At 35.0% G+C, this 18,742-nt stretch overlaps 1 protein-coding gene across 1 annotated transcript in view; it reads right to left on the bottom strand.

Annotated features, from left to right (window-relative positions):
- LOC113515268 (zinc finger protein Xfin-like) overlaps positions 1-16,914 on the bottom strand; it is a 32,007-nt gene extending 15,093 nt beyond the window's left edge. The window contains exons 1-13 of the mRNA XM_052901080.1: positions 16,674-16,914; positions 13,459-13,578; positions 11,274-12,626; positions 10,316-10,425; positions 9,085-9,183; positions 8,147-8,230; positions 7,194-7,243; positions 5,854-5,988; positions 4,490-4,548; positions 2,767-2,890; positions 2,612-2,668; positions 1,503-1,609; positions 412-585 (exon numbers count right to left, since the gene is read on the bottom strand). Coding sequence (XP_052757040.1) covers positions 412-585; positions 1,503-1,609; positions 2,612-2,668; positions 2,767-2,890; positions 4,490-4,548; positions 5,854-5,988; positions 7,194-7,243; positions 8,147-8,230; positions 9,085-9,183; positions 10,316-10,425; positions 11,274-12,626; positions 13,459-13,571 — 2,465 coding nt within the window. The 5' untranslated portion in view covers positions 13,572-13,578; positions 16,674-16,914. The remainder of the gene's footprint in view (positions 1-411; positions 586-1,502; positions 1,610-2,611; positions 2,669-2,766; positions 2,891-4,489; positions 4,549-5,853; positions 5,989-7,193; positions 7,244-8,146; positions 8,231-9,084; positions 9,184-10,315; positions 10,426-11,273; positions 12,627-13,458; positions 13,579-16,673) is intronic.
- Positions 16,915-18,742: the final 1,828 nt, after the last annotated feature.

Raw genomic sequence — 18,742 nt, 5'->3', positions numbered from 1 at the left:
GTGACCAACCTGAGATACAGGACATAATTCAACCTAAGTTACGAGTCAGTGACCAATCTAAGTTACAAATAAGTGACTAACTTCAGACAAGTTAGTGATCAACCTAAGACAGAGGTCAGTGAGTGACCTGAGATACAGGATACAGTTCAACTTAAGATACAAGACAGTTACTAATCTGAGATACAAATAGGTGACTAACTTCAGACAAGTTAGTGATCAACCTAAGACAGAAGTCAGTGACCAACCTGAGATACAGGACAGAGTCCAACCTAAGATAGAAGTCAGTGACCAATCTAAGATAAAAATAAGTGACTAACTTCAGACAAGTTAGTAATCAACCTAACACAGAAGTTAGTGAGTGACCTGAGATACAACTCAGTGACCAATCTGAGATACAAATCAGTGACTAACCTGAGATAGAATGTCTTCCCGCAGCCAACTACCGGGCACTGCCATCGTTTCCGCTTATCGTGCTGGAAGTGCACGTGGTCGAATAGCTCCGTCTCAGTGTCGAAACTCGTGTTGTCACACTCTAAGCAAGAATATTTCCCATCGACTAGCATGCTTGTCGATTCGTGGAACTGCCTACAAATAAATAAAAAAATTATACATTGGGTTACATTATTTTCATTTTCTTAGGTATTTCTGTTTTTTTTTAATATATATAATATATAACTTATATTAATCATTGATAATGTAGCTTTCTACAGAAGAAAGAATTTTTAAAATCGGTCGAGTTGTTTTTGGGTCTGTCCATTACAAACAAATAAACATACAAAAAAAAACAAATCTTTCCACTTTATAATATTAGTATAGATGTATCTATACATGTGAATTGACGTGTGGTCCCGGCATAGAATGGGCCACCCTTTCCAGTGGGTGTCGTAAATGACGATTAAGGGAATGTAACGGTCGAGGGATAGACAGCAGCATGTCTCTTAAAACATCAAAGGCCGACTGCAATTGCCAATTTGTCTGCCAAGTATGGCAACTAGTAGTAACACCCTTCTTGTGGAGGAGGCCTATATTCAACAGTGGACAGTTACGACCTCGTACGAGCAAACGCAGTGTAGGACGACCCTGTACTAGATGGAGTGACAACCTCAAATGTATTGCAGGAAGTCAGTGGATGCAAATGGCTCAGGATCATTCCTTATGGCAGTCTATGGGGGAAGCCTATGTCCAGCAGTGGACAATATAATAGGTAATAATGCAAGCAAGCTGGCGGCCCACCTGATAGAAAGTGGTAACCGTCGCCTATAGACATGAGCAGTACCGTAGGCATAACAGAGTATACTGTTTTGCCCATGATATCCCCCATGCGTTGCCATTCCTGAAGACTCAGGTGTTATTCCTCTGTACCCGGTAAATTCACGCCATATCCCACCCTTCAAACTGAAACACAGCCATGCAAACACAACTGCTTCAATATAGAAACACGAATGGGACAGAGGTACCCAAGCAATCGACTTTTGTACAAAGTCTCCCTCTGGTATACTTACATGTGGAACTTAAGTCGCACTTTGGAGGTGAACGATTCGTTGCAATTGTGACACGTCACGATCTGAGGGTCTGATGTTGGCTCCTTCCTCTTCTTCTTGCGAGGTCTCTAAAGTTAACAGATTTCATCATTAGAGCACAAATTGCTATAAAAAAAAAATTATAAAAAAAAAACAAATGTAACCCTTTGCACTCCGTCGTCGGCGTATTTGCGACATTAGAATGTTAACATTAGCTATCCACTGTCGCATCTACGGCGACATAGTTGTTTTACTGACTCAGCGCCCTTTATAAAATAACTAAGTAATATTTTCTTTTTATACAACTTAGAATGGCAAACAAGCTGACGGCCCACCTGATGGAAAGTGCTAACCGTCGCCTATAGACATGAGCAGTATCATGGACATAACAGTATACACACATACTGATTCGCCCATGATACCCCTCATGCGTTGCCATTCCTGAAGACTCAGGTGTTATTCCTCTGTACCCAGTAAATTCACACCATATCCCACCCTTCAAACCGAAACACAGCCATGCAAACACAGCTGCTTCACGGTAGAAGCACGAATGGGACAGAGGTACCCAAGCAATCGACTTTTGTACAAAGTCTTGTTCAAATGTTTTGTTTTATTGCAACGACGTCATTTTTCTTTTACATCACAGGTTACATACCTGTAACTAATACAGTGCTGGAGTTATTGGAATCCTCTATACTAGGCTGGAGTACGAAGGGTTAACCCTTTTCCAATGGGGGGAAAGAGATTGTTAGTAATGGAGACTGAGAATCCCATTGCTAGCAGTATACCCAACCAGGTCGATCTTCTTGCGGTTCCCCCTGGAAACTATCATGGTTAATTCCTGATGAATTCATCATGATGGGCTAACTGGCCTGTTTTCATTCTCAACTATCACCCTTCACTGGTGCTCCGCCAGCGTATCCCGTTAGCGCAGGCGGGGTTACCATACCATTTTCACTCATCAAAAACAAACCCTTTTCCAATTAGTAGCCTTAAATAATAAATTCCGAATTGCCGTATCAATAATAGTTACTATTAGGTGTCAATTTCATATAAAAATAGCCGATTCTCATGTATCTTTTTTTACCTACCTCCACCAATAAATCATTGGTGGGTTTCTCCACTGGACGTAGTCTACCTTGTGCTCTCTGAAAACAAAACAAAATATATAATTTTTATTTTCTCGTATGAAAAAAGATCACAGTGAAAAAAGATAAAAAAAATAATATAAAAAAAAATTACTTACCTTTATAAAGTCTTCCTTTGTAGGAACACACAACACGTTATCAGGTTGGCCCTGAGCTTTCGGTCTCCTCCCTCGACGACGACATTTGTGAGAAGAGAGGCCTTCTGCTGAAGAGAATATTTGGCTGCAAGATAAAGCAAAGAAATAATTTCATATGTAATAACTTTTAAACGTTCGCGTTATGTGGATTAGTGTATTAGTGTATTTTTTTTTTGATGGGTGAAAATGGTATGGTAACCCCGCCTGCGCTACCAATTTCACCCATCAAAAAAAAAAACCGACACTTTATGGTAATTCACCTGCACTTTAACACAAGAAATCCTCAAAACTTAGTACCACCTTATAAAACTACAACTTTGTATAGTATGTACTAATAATATAAAAATTTAAAATATAAGTATATGTCACTCTTTACACTTCTTCTCACGTCTTTTCATTCCTTCCGCGTATTGTCTTTGCTATAATACACTCATACACACATATCATATTAAATTTATTTTTCCTTTGCATGTATATAACATATTTTGTGTTGTCCTCCTTTCCAGAGAACTCAACTGAACGATTTATCTTCATTACTGAAAAATGTCATAATATAAAATACACGGAGTCTTCTCTAACCCTGACATTGGCAGAAAATCACCGTTGCTTCTACGGTGGAAGCCATATTTTTAAAAAGAAGAAGAAGAAGAACTTTGTATAGCAGAAATGCCTACTGTATGACAATAAGCATTTATAATAAACTAACGGACGAAATAAAAAAAAACACTACCCTTGAATATATTTAAAAAGAAACTAAAAAGATGGCTGGTAGAGAAATGTTTTTACTCGATTAATGAATATTTTAAAGCTTAAATATGTGACTCAATTAATGTAATTTGTAAGCTGTATAATTTATTATTAATACGTAAATATGTTGACATTTATATAATACGACGATATAAGTAAAATAGTATTAGCATAGTATAGTGGCACAGTTAAATAATTTTTTCTCAAACAAGCTTGGAAATGTGAGCATTATTTTGACAGTCTTCATAGAGATAAATCAAAATTGCCATACTGGCCTGATACATGCATGCAGCGGCCGGCAAAAGTTGTATGAAAATCCATATCTGTCGTGTTTCGCGGCCAGATAAATTACTATGTAAACTCATATCTATCCTGTAATTTAAAAATGGAATGACCTTTTATTTCGAAACATAGCTAGCTACCAAGGAGGTAACTAATAAAAGGTTTTATTTAAACTTCGAACTGACTTGTAAATAGAAAGCTATTTATTGAATAAAAAAAACAAAGGAACATTATGGCGCGTGAAAAATTATTATTGTTCGTTATTCGTCATTGAACTTAAAACGTAAAATTGTGTTTTTTATTTCCGCGCATTGTTTGAGAAAAGTACTATACAAGCCTTGGCCACAACTAGGCATTGATGGACTCACGTATGTGTGCCTCGGCTACGCCTCCGCCCACATTTGGACGTTCGTCCAGCAATGCCTCAGTTGTTGGCCGCTGCAGTAATGTACTATTATATGCCAGATTATGATGAAAAGTGTGAACAATATTTAAATACTATATACCATCCTTTATACCACTTTACAAACAAAGCTATTTGTATTTTAAGCTATCTGCTTTTTATATTAAAAGCTACTACTCGAAACTACTAGAAACTCTGTAACTTACTTAATGACAAAATATGAATGAATAACCGACACTTTATATGAAATACCTGCACTTAGTACATTTGAAAGTTTCCTTCGATGTGTTCTCTTGATCATTATTTTTGTTCTAGACAAGAAAAATACGTCAAAACAATTGTGTTACATACATCAAAATATTGCCATGTGGTCCCGTCATAGAATGAGCCACCCCTTCCTTTCCCATAGGATACCGTTAAGAGTCGATTAATGGAGGGCGAGGAATTGGCAGCAACGTCCCTCTTAAAACGTCTCCAACACCTAACTGCGGTTACCAATCTGCCTGCCAAGCGTGGCAACTACTGGCAACCCCCCCCCCCCCAAGGGGGAGGCTTAGGTTCAACAGTGGAGAGTTAAAGGCTGATATGGTGATGATGATATATCAAAATAACAAATGCGTAGTAGAACAAAATAGAATATAGCAGAGTAAAACAACCAAGAGCTCTACACTGCGCTTGACTGTACAAGGTTACCACTCGAGAACCATTCTCAACCAATAGGTGGTTCTATAAGAACGTTTTTATAAGTGAAAGAATTTCTACAAAGGTCGTCTGCTTAAGTAACTCTGTCACACCCGTGTTTCTATAGTGAAGCAGGTGTGCTTGCATGACTGTACTTCAGTTTGAAGAGTGGGATCACCATCATACCAGCCTTTAACTGTCCACTGCTGAACATAAGCCTCCCCCTTGGGGGGTTTTGCCAGTAGTTGCCACGCTTGGCAGGCGGGTTGACAACTACAGTTAAGCTCTGCAGATGTTTTAAGAGACACTGCTGCCCATCCCGCGCTCTCCCTTAATCGCCTCTTACGACACCCACTGGAAAGGAAGGGATGGCCTATTCTATTCCGGGACCACACGGCCTATTGAAGGGTGGGATATGACAGTCAAATTACAGGGTATGGAGACATAATAACATAGTCCTCATAAATGGAAACACGTAAGGGGTAAGGTCCGAAGCGTCATCGCTTAGGATGGATAATTAAATGGTACCGGAGTATAACAACTTAATCCTCAGGAATGGCAACACAGGAGAGCTTTCAAAGACATTAAGGTATATTCAGAGATTCCCATGGCGCTGTTCAGGTCAATAAGCGACTGTTACGAGTGCATCCCTTCTCACAATCAGGTTATGGAACGAGCTCCCTGTCGAGGTTTTTCCAAAAGACTACAACATGGCGTTCTTCAAAAAAGTGGTAAAGAGGTTTCTTCAGGGTCGGCAAAGGGCGCGTAATGCCCCTGGTATTTTAGGCGTACATAGGCTACGGTAACCGCTTACTATCAGGCGGGCCGTATGCTTGTTTGCCACCTCAGTGATATAAAAAAAATAAAAAGGTGGGTCGTCAATTTGCTTGCTGTTTAAGTCTCATAAATCAGAATCTAAAGATAAGTAAACTCACTTTAGCACCAAGTAGTTTATCTAACTCTCCGTCATCATCAGCGGCCTGGACTATCCAGATCTCATCATCGCTGCTACCCTGGGACTCTTGTTTCACCTCCACTTTCACTGTAGTCTCAATTTGGCCACCCTCAGTCTACCATTACAGTTAGGACTCGTTTTAATAAATCGCACTCAAAATTGTGAGTATTTCCAGAAATTGGTTTCCAGACTTTGTACAAAAAGTTTGCTTGGGTACCTCTGTCCTATTCGAGTTTCTACCCAGAAGCATTTGTGTTTGCATGGTTGTGTTTCGGTTTGAAGGGTGAGATATGGTAGTGAATTTACAGGGTACAGTGAAATAACACCTCAGTCCTCAGGAATGGCAACATATGGGGGGTATCACGGGCGAAAAAGTTTTATCTGTTATATCCATGGTACTGCTCATGTCTGTAGGCGACGGTTACCACTTTCCATTAGGTGGGCCGTCAGCTTGATTGCCATTCTAAGTTCCGTAAAAAAAGTGACCTGATTCTACCTTCACTTATCACCCCTCACTGGTACTTCGCCAGCATATATTTTAGCGCAGGTGGGGTTACCATTCCATTTTCATCACAAACGTTAAGTCATTCCTTTTCCCCGCGACGTCACAAGCTCATAAGAAGTAATTATTAAAGCAAAGTTTCGTAAGAAGTAACTATGAGGACAAAGTTGATCAGTAGGGCAACATATCAGTAGCAAAAACATCTCGAAATAAAATTCTGTATCTAACCGACTGGGCAATCCCTTACCCATCAGTGATACTTTAATAGTTTGTGATGATGACGCAGTACTTTGCAACCGACTTCAAAAACGGAGGTTCTCAAATCAGTTGTACTTCTTTTAATGTTTGGTACTTCATAATTCCGTCATTTATAAACCGCTTTGGAAAATTCTTTTTTTATCTGAAAGGATATATTTTCTATTGGTCCCATAGACATTTTGTTAAAATCGATACAGTAGTTAGATAGATAGACACTCTTTATTGTTTCCTCTAAAAGATTACAATAGTAAACTCATTATAAATATAAACAATTACAAGACATAATCACAATGAGAAAACAATGGGCGACCTTATCGCTAAGAGCGATCTCTTGCAGGCAACCTTTGGATGGAGAGGAGTAATTATAAACAATTTGATGGGAGGCACGATGAAAAATAGTAGTTTAGTTTTTAATTTAAAATAAATGCTTTTGTCACATTTTAAGCCAGTTTTTTTATAAAGAGTTTATATGGCTCGACTAGATAGTCCTTCTACCTTAAAAATATTTAATTTGTTGTTTTGACCTAAAAAATAATTCATATAAAACATTTAGAACTAACCGGTCCGCGGATCAATTCTATCTGCTTCGTTTCTTCTGACTTCGAATTTTCTAGAACATATAAGATTTTTAAGACCATATTCTATCTTCTGTCAGATACTACCCTATATCTACTTTTATCCCATATCCCTTAGAAGATAGTCAAAAAAACATATCTAGTATCTCTATCTACCATTGCATCTCTCTCATGCTTTGTTTCAAGCATGCCAGTTCTAGAAAAAGACTGAAATCTATCCAGTCTTCAAAGAAGCGTCCACAAAGAACCTAGAAACTCCAAAACTCTAAAACGTGGCCGTGTGGTCCCAGAATAAGCCACCCCTTCCTTTTCCGTAGGTGTCGTAAGAGGCGACTAATGGAGGGTAAGGGATGGGTAACAGCGTCCCTCTTAAAACATCTCTAAAGCCTAACTGCGGTAGCCAATCCGCCTGCCAGGGTGGAAAAGGATTGTTAGTAATGGAGACTGAGAATGCCATTGCTAGCAATATACCCAACCAGGTCGGTCTCCTCGCGGTTCCCCCTGGAAACTATCATGGTTAATTCTTGATGAATTCATCATGATGGGCTAACTGGCCTGTTTTTATTCTCATTTATCACCCTTCACTGGTACTCCGCCAGCGTATCCCGTTAGCGCAGGCGGGGCTACCATACCACTTTCACCCGTCAAGAATAAAAAATCCGCCTGCCAAGCGTGATAACTTCAAGGGGAGGCTTATATCCAGCAGTAGACAGTTAAAGGCCGATATGGTGATGATGAATTAACTGAATACGTAGAATACGAAATAAATATTACAGCAGTCTTAGCAAGAATAAGCGTGTGTGCCACAGTATTTGCCAAAACCAGGCTCATTTTGCTGTAGTATCAGGGACGCTGCAGCGCTGAATTTCAGCACGAGCCTTGGCAACCGTAGTTATAGCTAGCAGATAACACCTAATTTAATAAAACAAATAACAAACCCGTTGGATTATCATCATTCTTTTTATTGGCACTCCTGGTCCTTCTTGCGATTGGTGATGCTGATGGTGATTTGATGGTATCTCCTGTTATTATGATGATATTACTAATGATACATATATATTATAAGTATAGGCGGCGTGATGGGGTAGGTCGTTGAGTTCCCTAAAATATGCTTGAGCGCAATGACCAGTCAGCCGCTCATCCGTCATACTCGTGAACGGGTGCTGCTTGTAGGGGTTGCTCATGTTTTTTTTATTATTATTATCTATTTAATCAATAGATATAATAAAATCGTAACTGCTCGCTGTCTGTACATGGAAGTTAGTTAAGCTTATGAACGCAATAGAACCCAAAACAATGATTCCTAGATTTTTTGTCTGTACGTTTGTGTACGCTAATCTCAAAAACGGCTTAACCAACTTGAATGCCGTTTTCACTAATACGTTGCGGTTTGCTCCACTTTGTTTTATTTCAATCGGTTCATAAATAAAAAAGTTGTATCAATCTAAAGATTTACATATAAAAAGCTCCCTTATTTTTTTTACACAACTTAGAATGGCAAACAAGCTGACGGTCTACCTGATGGAAAGTGGTAACCGTCGCCTATAGACATGAGCAGTACCGTGGACATAACGGAGTATACTGTTGCGCCTATAATTCCCTCCATGCGTTGCCATTCCTGAGGACTCAGGTGTTATTCCTCTGTACCCAGTAAATTCACTTCATATCCCACCCTACAAACCGAAACACAGCCATGCAAACACAACTGCTTCACGGTTGAAACACGAATGGGACAGAGGTGCACAAGCAAACGACTTTTGTACAAAGACTCCCTCTGGTGAATATTTCCTCTTTTAAATGGGAAGCTATGTTCAGCAGTGGACAGTTACAAGCTAATACGTCACTTTATTAGACAAACTATTATCTATTTATTTACCTTCACCATCATTTGTAGCGCTGTTATTTATTATACCTTTCTCTTTCTTTTCGTGAGCAGCTTTTAGATGCCCTTTTAGCCATTTGGGGTTAGCATAACCTATAACGTATTATTGGTAAATTAATTATGATATATATTTTTTATAATATTTTTTAATTGAATTCACTTATATCGTATTTTTTGATATCGCTCACGACTTAGGTTACATGTTTATCTCTGTAACTAATAACGCAACATTTGAAATATTTGCAGTCTAGTGTTATTTAATTCATTATAATTGTTACTTCATTGTCTCGCACTGTATAACTATGTTAAAGTGAATGCTGCGAATACCTATAATAGGCGTGTGCATTAATATTGTATTATATTTATTGTTTGTTATACCTATATGTTATAAAGCAATATGCTGTTGGTGTTCCTTAAATAAATAAATAAATGAAATGATCATAACGGAAACGACATTAGCCTATTGTTATTTCATTTTGATTTTCTTTTTAGGGTTCCGTGTCTACCAAAGGAAAAAATGGAATTCTGTCCTGTTACATAGGGTACTTCCCGTTGACCTAGAATCATGTAATTTGGCAGAAAAGCAATGTCATGTAGCACAAGTGAAGGAGAAAATCCGAAAACCGTAAATTTGTAGTTTTTTCACAAAAAAAAATAAATTTGACAATTTTGTACAGAACCCTCGTTGCGTGAGTCCGACTCGCACTTGACCGGTTTATATTTTTTTCTCTCAACACTAAACCAATTTTGATGAAATTTATATAGGACCAATAAACTAAAATTATATCCCTTTAGGTACTTAATTTTGTAATGGATTTATAAATAACGAAGTTCCGAGGTAACAAACAGAAAAAAATTACAATTGAATTAAGAACCCTCTCTTTTTTAAATCGATTGACAAGTAGAAAACCCCGGCATAAAAGAAATCATGGAAATGTATATTCAGCAATGCAAAATTGTCCACAAGTCTGAGCTGAGCACTGAAGAACAAAGCCCAAGACCGTTCCAAGACTCAAGTTTAAGGTAGGTCAAAAGAACTTTATGGTAGGGCAGAAGCCATAACACTGTGACTTCGAAAAAGCTAATTTGTCTAATTTTTTGGGGCCTTTCATTTTAAGAGCATTGGGCCTTTTAAGATAAGGCATTTCTTCGCTCTAGCTATGGCCAGGACAAAGCCAAAACTAAGCCCAATACTGTAGAGCAAGTCACCAGCCATTTCACTCACCATAGTCACATAGCGGACAAGGGAACACAATACCATCTTCGTACTCATGTTTATGTGTTTCACTGTGATCCATTAGGTCTGTAATTGTCTCAAATATTTTCACGCAGAATCTGAAAAAAAAAACAAAGGTCATTACTCCATCTTGTGAGGACTTGTCCTACACTGCATTTGCAACCTTTCTTCCCCATCAGTTGTCGATTCTTCGAGCTATTTGACCAGCCTATTACCACTTCAGCTTGCTGGTCATTCGAGCTATGTCGGTCACTGTGGTTCTTTTGCGGACATCCTCATTTCGGATTCTGTCACGCAAAGAAACTCCGAGCATAGTCCTCGCCAATACCATCGCCTCGAGCAGTACCATATACATAACTGTATTGTTTTGCTCATGATACCCCCCATGCGCTGCCATTCCTAACTAAGGTTATTCCAGACTAAGGTGTTATTCCTCTGTACCCTATAAATTCAATGGCATGTCCCACCCTTCAAACTGAAACACAGCCATGTAAACACAACTGCTTCACTGTAGAAACACCAATGAGACAGAGGCACCAAGCACAAGACTTTTGTACAAAGTCTCCCTCTGATAAACTCCGATGAGTAACATGATACTTTTGCATACGCAATACAGTTTTAGAAACACTATATAGTCTCTGTATTCAATAAATAACTACTACTAGTAGTTATACTACTGCAAACTTCTGTCATCCTAGTACTTAGAAATTGCAATACTTTAATTTTAAAGCAATTAATTAAAATATTCTATCTAAATAGGTATTTGGCATAGTCTAAGTGCATCATTCGATTTCTACATTGTAGACAAATGTGTATTCATTAAAGAATATACTAGTAAATCCAATAATCCACAATCGATTACTAAGTAAAAATACACTACTTCCACAACTCTTGGAAAACGATAAGGTAAACAACAAATCTACAAACGATAAGGTAAACAACCGACCGGCATTTCAATTCATTCGACTCCGTGTTCTCATCACAATGATATTTCCCCAAAAACTCCTTAACTTCCTCATCAGCTTCATCCAAATTATCTATGACACTATCATCTGTATCCTGAGGCTCTATGATTTCAACGTCACTGGAACTATCATCTTTGCCGTCATCTTTAACGATAATCACATCATCAGAGTCAGGATCATTGTCTATGGGTTTAGTTATAATTTCCCCATCAGATCCAATTTCCACTTTAACAAACTCGTGTTTTTCTTTCTCTTTTGAAGAAGGTGCGTCTTCATCTACAATTGCGTCTACAGAAGAGCTACATTTATAAGTGAAATCTTTCGTTTTTTGAAATATATACTGTTGGTTGTTTTTAATTACTAAATACTCATCGGGATTCAAATATTGGTTCGCTCCTTTCATCCGGCACGGTTTGAAATTTTCCCCTAAACAACTCTCGCATATAATCTTTAACTGTCTGGATGTTTTTCTCTGTGGTGAAGATCTATGTATTTTCTGATCCTCATTATCAAACAAATATAACTTGTCCATGTTATTTTCCACGTATTTTCCACAAATGAAACAATCTTTATTCTCATCATCACCTATAAGAACTACATCGTCGTAGTTTTGAGGATTACAAGACTTATAAATTCTGGAAGGATCAGTTTTTCTTACATGCCGCCTTTTCTCAAATACAGGACTCTCATAAGGCAGTGACGCAAGTGGAGAATCTTTAAACATATTAAGAATTTCATCTCTCGTGTAACCAACATCATTTCTATTAAAATTATCATCGTAATTCTTATAATTCTCACTTGTAACACTTCTTGGAGACTTATTTCTATTAGCAACAGGGTTTAAATTTGTATATGTTTTAGAATTGGCCTCTAAATACTTGGAGAACTGCGCTTCGAAAGTGGATGTATTGTTACAAACCAATTTGAAAGGCAAACTATTGACAAAGCTTTTGGGACTGGATGTTTGGCTAGACCATCGTGATACGGGACTTTCGACTATGTTATACATTTTAATATCATCATCGTTAACATTGTCTAAGTCTAATTCATCAGAATCATTGTCTGCATATTTGACGAATGGTATTTTTTCAGCTGTCAAATCTACAGGTGGATCTTCGTTATCGAAATGTATTTGAGAGGCCCTTATTTGTGTGCCGTCGTCTAAAATATATACAGAGTCGTTCGAATTTAACGTTGGATCGAGATTTTGCGACAAAATTGTATCAGGTTCGATCTGTTCAGTGTTTATAAAGAATTGATAAATGTTCTCATCTAAGGAAACCGGTTGATTGCGTGTAATCGTATTTATGTCGACATCAAAACCGAGAATTGATCTGAAATAATACAATTGGAATAATTATAAAGGTGAATTAAAATCACGCTTATTTAGCCGATTCATGTATTTCTTTGCAGAATTCATCACTATTGGCATTGCCGTATTCAGAATTATTCTCTGATGGTGGGAGGAGGGGTGTGTATTATTTTCGGAGCAGAACATATTTTCGTTTATTACACCGCGATATATGTGCCATAGCTGTATGGTCCCGGCATAAAATGGGGCACTCCTTCCTTTCCCGTGGGTGTCATAAAAAACAACTAAGCGAATTTAACGATCGAGGAACAGGCAACAGCATCTCTCTTAAAACACCACCAAAGCCCAACTGTGGTTGCCAACTTGCCTGCCGGGCGTGACAACTGTTCGAAAACCCGCCATTATGGAGGGTTCAGCAGTGGACATTAAGAACTGATATGATATGTGACTATACCATCTTGAACGAACACAAAGACAACATGGACCCTGGGGGGAAAAAGGATTGTTAGTAATGGGGTCTAATGAACCCATTGCTAGCAATACACTCTATCAGGTCGACCTTCACGTGGTTCCCCCTGGAAACCATCGTGAACAATTCTTGTTGAATTCGTCACAATGGACTAACTGACCCGCTTCATCCTCATCTATTATCCTTCACTGGTGCCCCGCCGGTGTATACCGATATCGCGGGCGAGGTTACCATTCCATTATCACCCATTAATAAAAAAAAAACATGGACCCTGAATACGATCAATCGAAAAAATCTCTCCGACTCACTGAGTGCTTTTCACGCTACGTTTGAAAGAACCAAATATTTGTATTTGTTTAGTACATATAAAAGGAGTATTGCATACTTGGCTTTATCAAGGAACGTCCGGAAATCATCTTCCGGTTCAATCCTTAGAGCAATCTCTTCGCCAACAGCATTGGCCATGCAGAGTATTAAAGGAACTTGCGGCTCCAACATTTTGACGCTGAGAAATTGAATTAAGATGCACTCGTATTTATTTATTTTACACTTTATTGCACCAAGTAAAAAAATAATAAATACAGTAAATATGAGAAGTGATACAATAGGCGGCCTTATCGCTAGGCAATCTCTTCAAGACAACCTTTGGGTAGAGGACATTGAGAAAAAGACAAAGAGATAGGTGAATTATATAAATATGTATCATATACAAAATTATATAAAAACAAATCGGTATACATAGAATCATACACATTTTCATAACACACATACAACAGAAGAGAAGGACGAAGGAAAATGAAGTGAGAACACAGGAAAACAGTTTTTTTTTATTTTTAACAGATTTTTTTTATTTTTATATTATTATAATTTAGTTCCACAGGCGAAAAATACATACAACTTTAAATTTTCATCGTTTTAGAAAAGATCAGAAGAATGAGTATTTTAGAGAATTTGATTTTTATATTTCGATTTAATTCTTTAAAACATTTTCATATATATATATATATATATACAGCATGTGTGTGTACATTATCAACATGCATCCATGGAAGGCGACAGCAATCACATTAATTAATATTACAATACATAAAATACATAGCTTCATTTTTATATTATACATGCATAAACAAACAAGACAAAACATAATAATTATTAAATTAAAACAAATAAGTACAAATATAATTTTCTCATTGAAAATTCACACAGTATATAATAACTTTTTATAATTAAATATTTCTATAAAGATTTTTTTTATACAACTTAGAATGACAAAAAAGCTGATGGCCCACCTGATGGAAAATGGTAACTGTCGCCTATAGACATGAGCAGTACCATGGACATAACAGAGTATACTGTTTCAACCATGATACCCCCATGCGTTGTCATTCCTGAGGACTCAGGTGTTATTCCTCCGTACCCAGTAAATTCACGCCATATCCCACCCTTCAAACCGAAACACAGCCATGCAAACACAACTGCTTTACAGTTGAAACACAAATGGGACAGCTAATTCAAACTTTTTAGAATCATTAGAATTTTTTAATTTTAGTGAAATTTTATTGTAAAATTTACACACATAATTAAAGATTATGGCAGAACCAGTTATTTTGATTTAAAAACTAAACTACTGGACCAATTTTGATAAAATTTCTATGGGTCCAATCTGTAAGTATAACCTTAAAGATAAAAAGGGATTTCTTAAATCAGTTTTCAACTGACAGAGCTAACAAACATAAAAAAGTTTAAACTAAAAAAGAACATATTTTTTTTAAATCGGTTAAAAAAATAAGGATATCTAAAGGAGAGTAACTAAGTTGACTAATATCTACAAATTAAAGGATCAGCAAGATGGAGTAGCATAAGAACATGATACGAAGTCACATAAATGTAATGCCTAGAAACAAATGTACTTCAAAGCTCATGGAAGCACACAGGCTATAGGCATCGATGACTATATGTGTCTATGTTTATTCTATGGATTTCATTTATAAATACAGCACAGTGATACTGTATCTAGTTGGAATGAAATCCAGAAACAATAAGACAGCTCAGACTAACAAAAACAATAATAAATTATAAACTAAAAAAAAATAATAACCTTCTTGAACCTTCTTCTAACTGAAAATCTTTGTTTAGACAATATATGAGTTAAGAACTGAATTCTTTTTTCATTTTTATTAGACTTACTATTATAAATTAAAAGGTGTCTTATCAAAATTTAAAACTTTTTAATCATTATATATGTGTAAATATATACATATATATATGTGTGTGTAATATAAAAACAATAATTGTGTAATTACACAAAAAAAACGATTCATGGCTTTAAACATATAAATTTGATTATGTATACTGTAATTCACCTTTTTCCCATCTAAAATAAATAAATAAATGCAAAAAAGTTTCTTTTTTAATTTTTTAGTTATTTCTTTATTTAACCAAATTTTATTTTTTAAAATAATGATCATGAAACTTAGCACATACATATAATGAATTTACAGGATTACATTATATCTATAATAATATTTGTTTGTAATGGATAAACTAAAAAACTGCTAGACTGATTTTAAAAATTATTTCACCTATAGAAAGCTACATTATCAGCAAGTACCATAATTTATTATATTATATAGTATATATTCCTGTAAAAATAACAATAATACCTTACCAAAAATTTGCCTATTATTAATTTAAAATAGTAATTTACCTTTCTATCTATCCATCTGCATAAAGCCCAGTTATAGCACTAATGTAAAATAAAAAAAACTGAGAGGAGAGGAGTAGCAGTGATACAGTGTAATAAGACCAGCTAATAAATTATAATTCCCCAATTCCCTAACCGATCAACCCAGACATGGTCCCCCTAGAAACCATAGTTGTTAACTGCTGCTTAATTCATCACCATAGGTCAACTGACCTAATTTCACTTCACCTATATATCACCTACTAATACCCTGTTAGCATACACTAAACCTGTTTTCATATTTTAAAAAAGTGTTATTATTTTATTTTTGTTTGTAATAAAAGTCAGTAAAGTAATAAAAATTAATATTATTGACAGAAAAAATAAATCCCTTTACATTATGGAGTTTTATCATGTCTGGGTACAAAGTTGCAGGCATAAGTGGTAAAGTAATAAAAAAATAATTATATGGATAAGTAATTTATTTCCTATAAAATTTCAAACTAGGTATGTTAAAAAGATTTCTACAAATTGTAATTAAAATACTAAATAATAATAATACTATATAATTCAAATTCTAATTAACTATTTTTATTTTTTTCTAAAAAGCCTATTTTTATACATTTATTTATGTTGTTATAAATTTGGAATCAAATAAAGTTAAAGATAGAAGTTAAAGTTCCAAGTTTCTTTTTTACTTTATTTATTTTCTTAATATCTATTATTACTCATAAAATTTAAGCCCTTCAATTTTTAATTTTCCAGCCAAGCCAGGATTGAAATGAAGCGAAAGGAAAAATGAAAAAATAGTACTGGCCATTATAAGAAACAGCCAGTTACTTTATTATTAGTTATTGACAGTTATTTTCCAAAACAAGTCATAACGTTAAATAAAAAATAAAAAAAAATATGCATACCTTTCTCAGAAATTCGCACCAAAAAAATTACGTTTCTATAAGAAAACTGGCACGTCTTTAGATATAAGATAACAAATGAATTCACATTAAACAAACTATTTGATTTTATGTCAACATTCAAAATTCCTTTCTATTCAGATTTTCAAATGAGCAGATTCGCGACTGCGCGTAGAATACCTAAATATTTCAATTTCAATTTTCAAAACAATGCATTTAATATATTCGATTACCATAGACAAAGGATGTAAAAAAAAATCTTCAAAGTCAAAATTAATTAAATTTTATTACAAATTGTTGATTTTATGAAGATTTCATTTTTATTTTCTTGCTTTTATTTCTCCATATCTAAATAAAAAGTCAGCAATCTATTAACAATGAAATTAAATGCATATTGTATACAGAATACAGTAAACAGGTAAATAAAAATATTATAAAATACATTAAGGGTGCACACTGTTAGATCACAATCCAGTAGATTCAAAGTTTTTATCAATTTGTCTAAAAAAAACTTTATATTAAGAACATTATATAGTATAGCTGAAAAACTAATAAATTATTTTCTAACCCATTTTTTAATTGTCTTTATACATAAATTTTAAAATAATAATAATAATAAAAAAGCATAAGTCATCTTTTTCTTTCGCGTGAATGTCACAAGATGCGATTAAGGGAACTTAATGGTGGACGGATGGGCAGCAACGTCTTAAAAGATCACTAAAAGCCTAACTGCGATTGCCAACCTGCTTACGAAACGTGTTATTGGCAAATTCAATAGTGGGACGCCTAAGGCTTATGTTCAGTAATGGACAGTTAACGGCTGTTATGATGATAATACTTAAATTTAATTCTACAACTACTAATTTCTCATAATATAACAAAATTCATCGAACCAGTAAAAGTCAAGTCAGTGATTATCCTTCAATAAATGCACTACTTCTATAAAAACTGCCAAGCTGGAGAGTTTGATAAAATATAAACTAATAATTTCAGAGTAATATTAACTTGAAAAAGAAGCCATTTAAAAAATATTCTTCGACAATTTTCTTAAATAATTTTGATACCGTGTATCGTTCAGACTCAATAGTTTTGTTTAGATTCAAAATAAAACTATGGTGTTATGAATTACAAACTAAATTAATTAAAATAGTATAAAAAAATTCTATAGCAAGCAGGCTCAGATAAAGGTATATAAATATATAAGACCATGGATAGAAGTTGTCTATTACCATTTCTGTAGCACTATACTTCCCTGTACTCCGGGCGAGTGTTGGTGGTTGTCCGCGTTGATGCAAAAGTAGGTAAGCAGATACTAGGTAGTCAGATTAGTACAACATATCATCTCTCTTTCTCAACTATAGAATTAGGACATCCAACAGCCCGAAGTCAAAATACTACGGTAAACGTTGATGCCAACTCCTAGTTATTATTTCCATACATATACATATGTATTAATTATTATTGTTATTTTTTTCCGTTGTTGGTTCCTAAATCGGAAGCATTATTCACTTAATACAAGATTATAATTATTTTTATTAAACTATATTCTTGTAAGAAACTAATTGTATTTTAAAATTTTATATTGTAAAAGAAAGAAAAATTATAAATTAATAATTTTCTATTGTCGACTAGTACGCGTGACCTCTCAATGAACTTCAGCGAGTTTAAAAATAGCCATGACTCTTTCAGCAAAAGCGATAATTTCTTTATGTTATTTATAGATAAAAGTATTGTTATACATTATATTTGTTTTATTACTTTTTTATGTAATAATCGTAACGAAAAACCTAAAATATATTTTTTTATTTTTTTGACATTTCTCGTTTTTGTTGTCCTCAAATTTTTAGGTGGAATGAAGAGCCTAAAATCATGTACATATGTATGCCTTTATGTATCCCTTAGTATTATTTTAAATTTAAAGGCAAAATAAGTTTTATATAAATCACGTAAGTAAATTCATAACTGAATGGTTGTATATAATTAAAAATAATTTTCATGTTAAACTGATTATAATTTATTGATTCTTAATCATTGATTTATATTAGAAAGATCAACACTACAATAATACTGGC

The sequence above is a fragment of the Galleria mellonella genome, unplaced genomic scaffold (assembly GCF_026898425.1).
Source record: "Galleria mellonella isolate WM207_F2 unplaced genomic scaffold, CSIRO_AGI_GalMel_v1 utg746, whole genome shotgun sequence".
Taxonomy (NCBI): Eukaryota; Metazoa; Arthropoda; class Insecta; order Lepidoptera; family Pyralidae; genus Galleria; species Galleria mellonella.
This window is presented reverse-complemented; position numbering and strand designations above follow the sequence as displayed.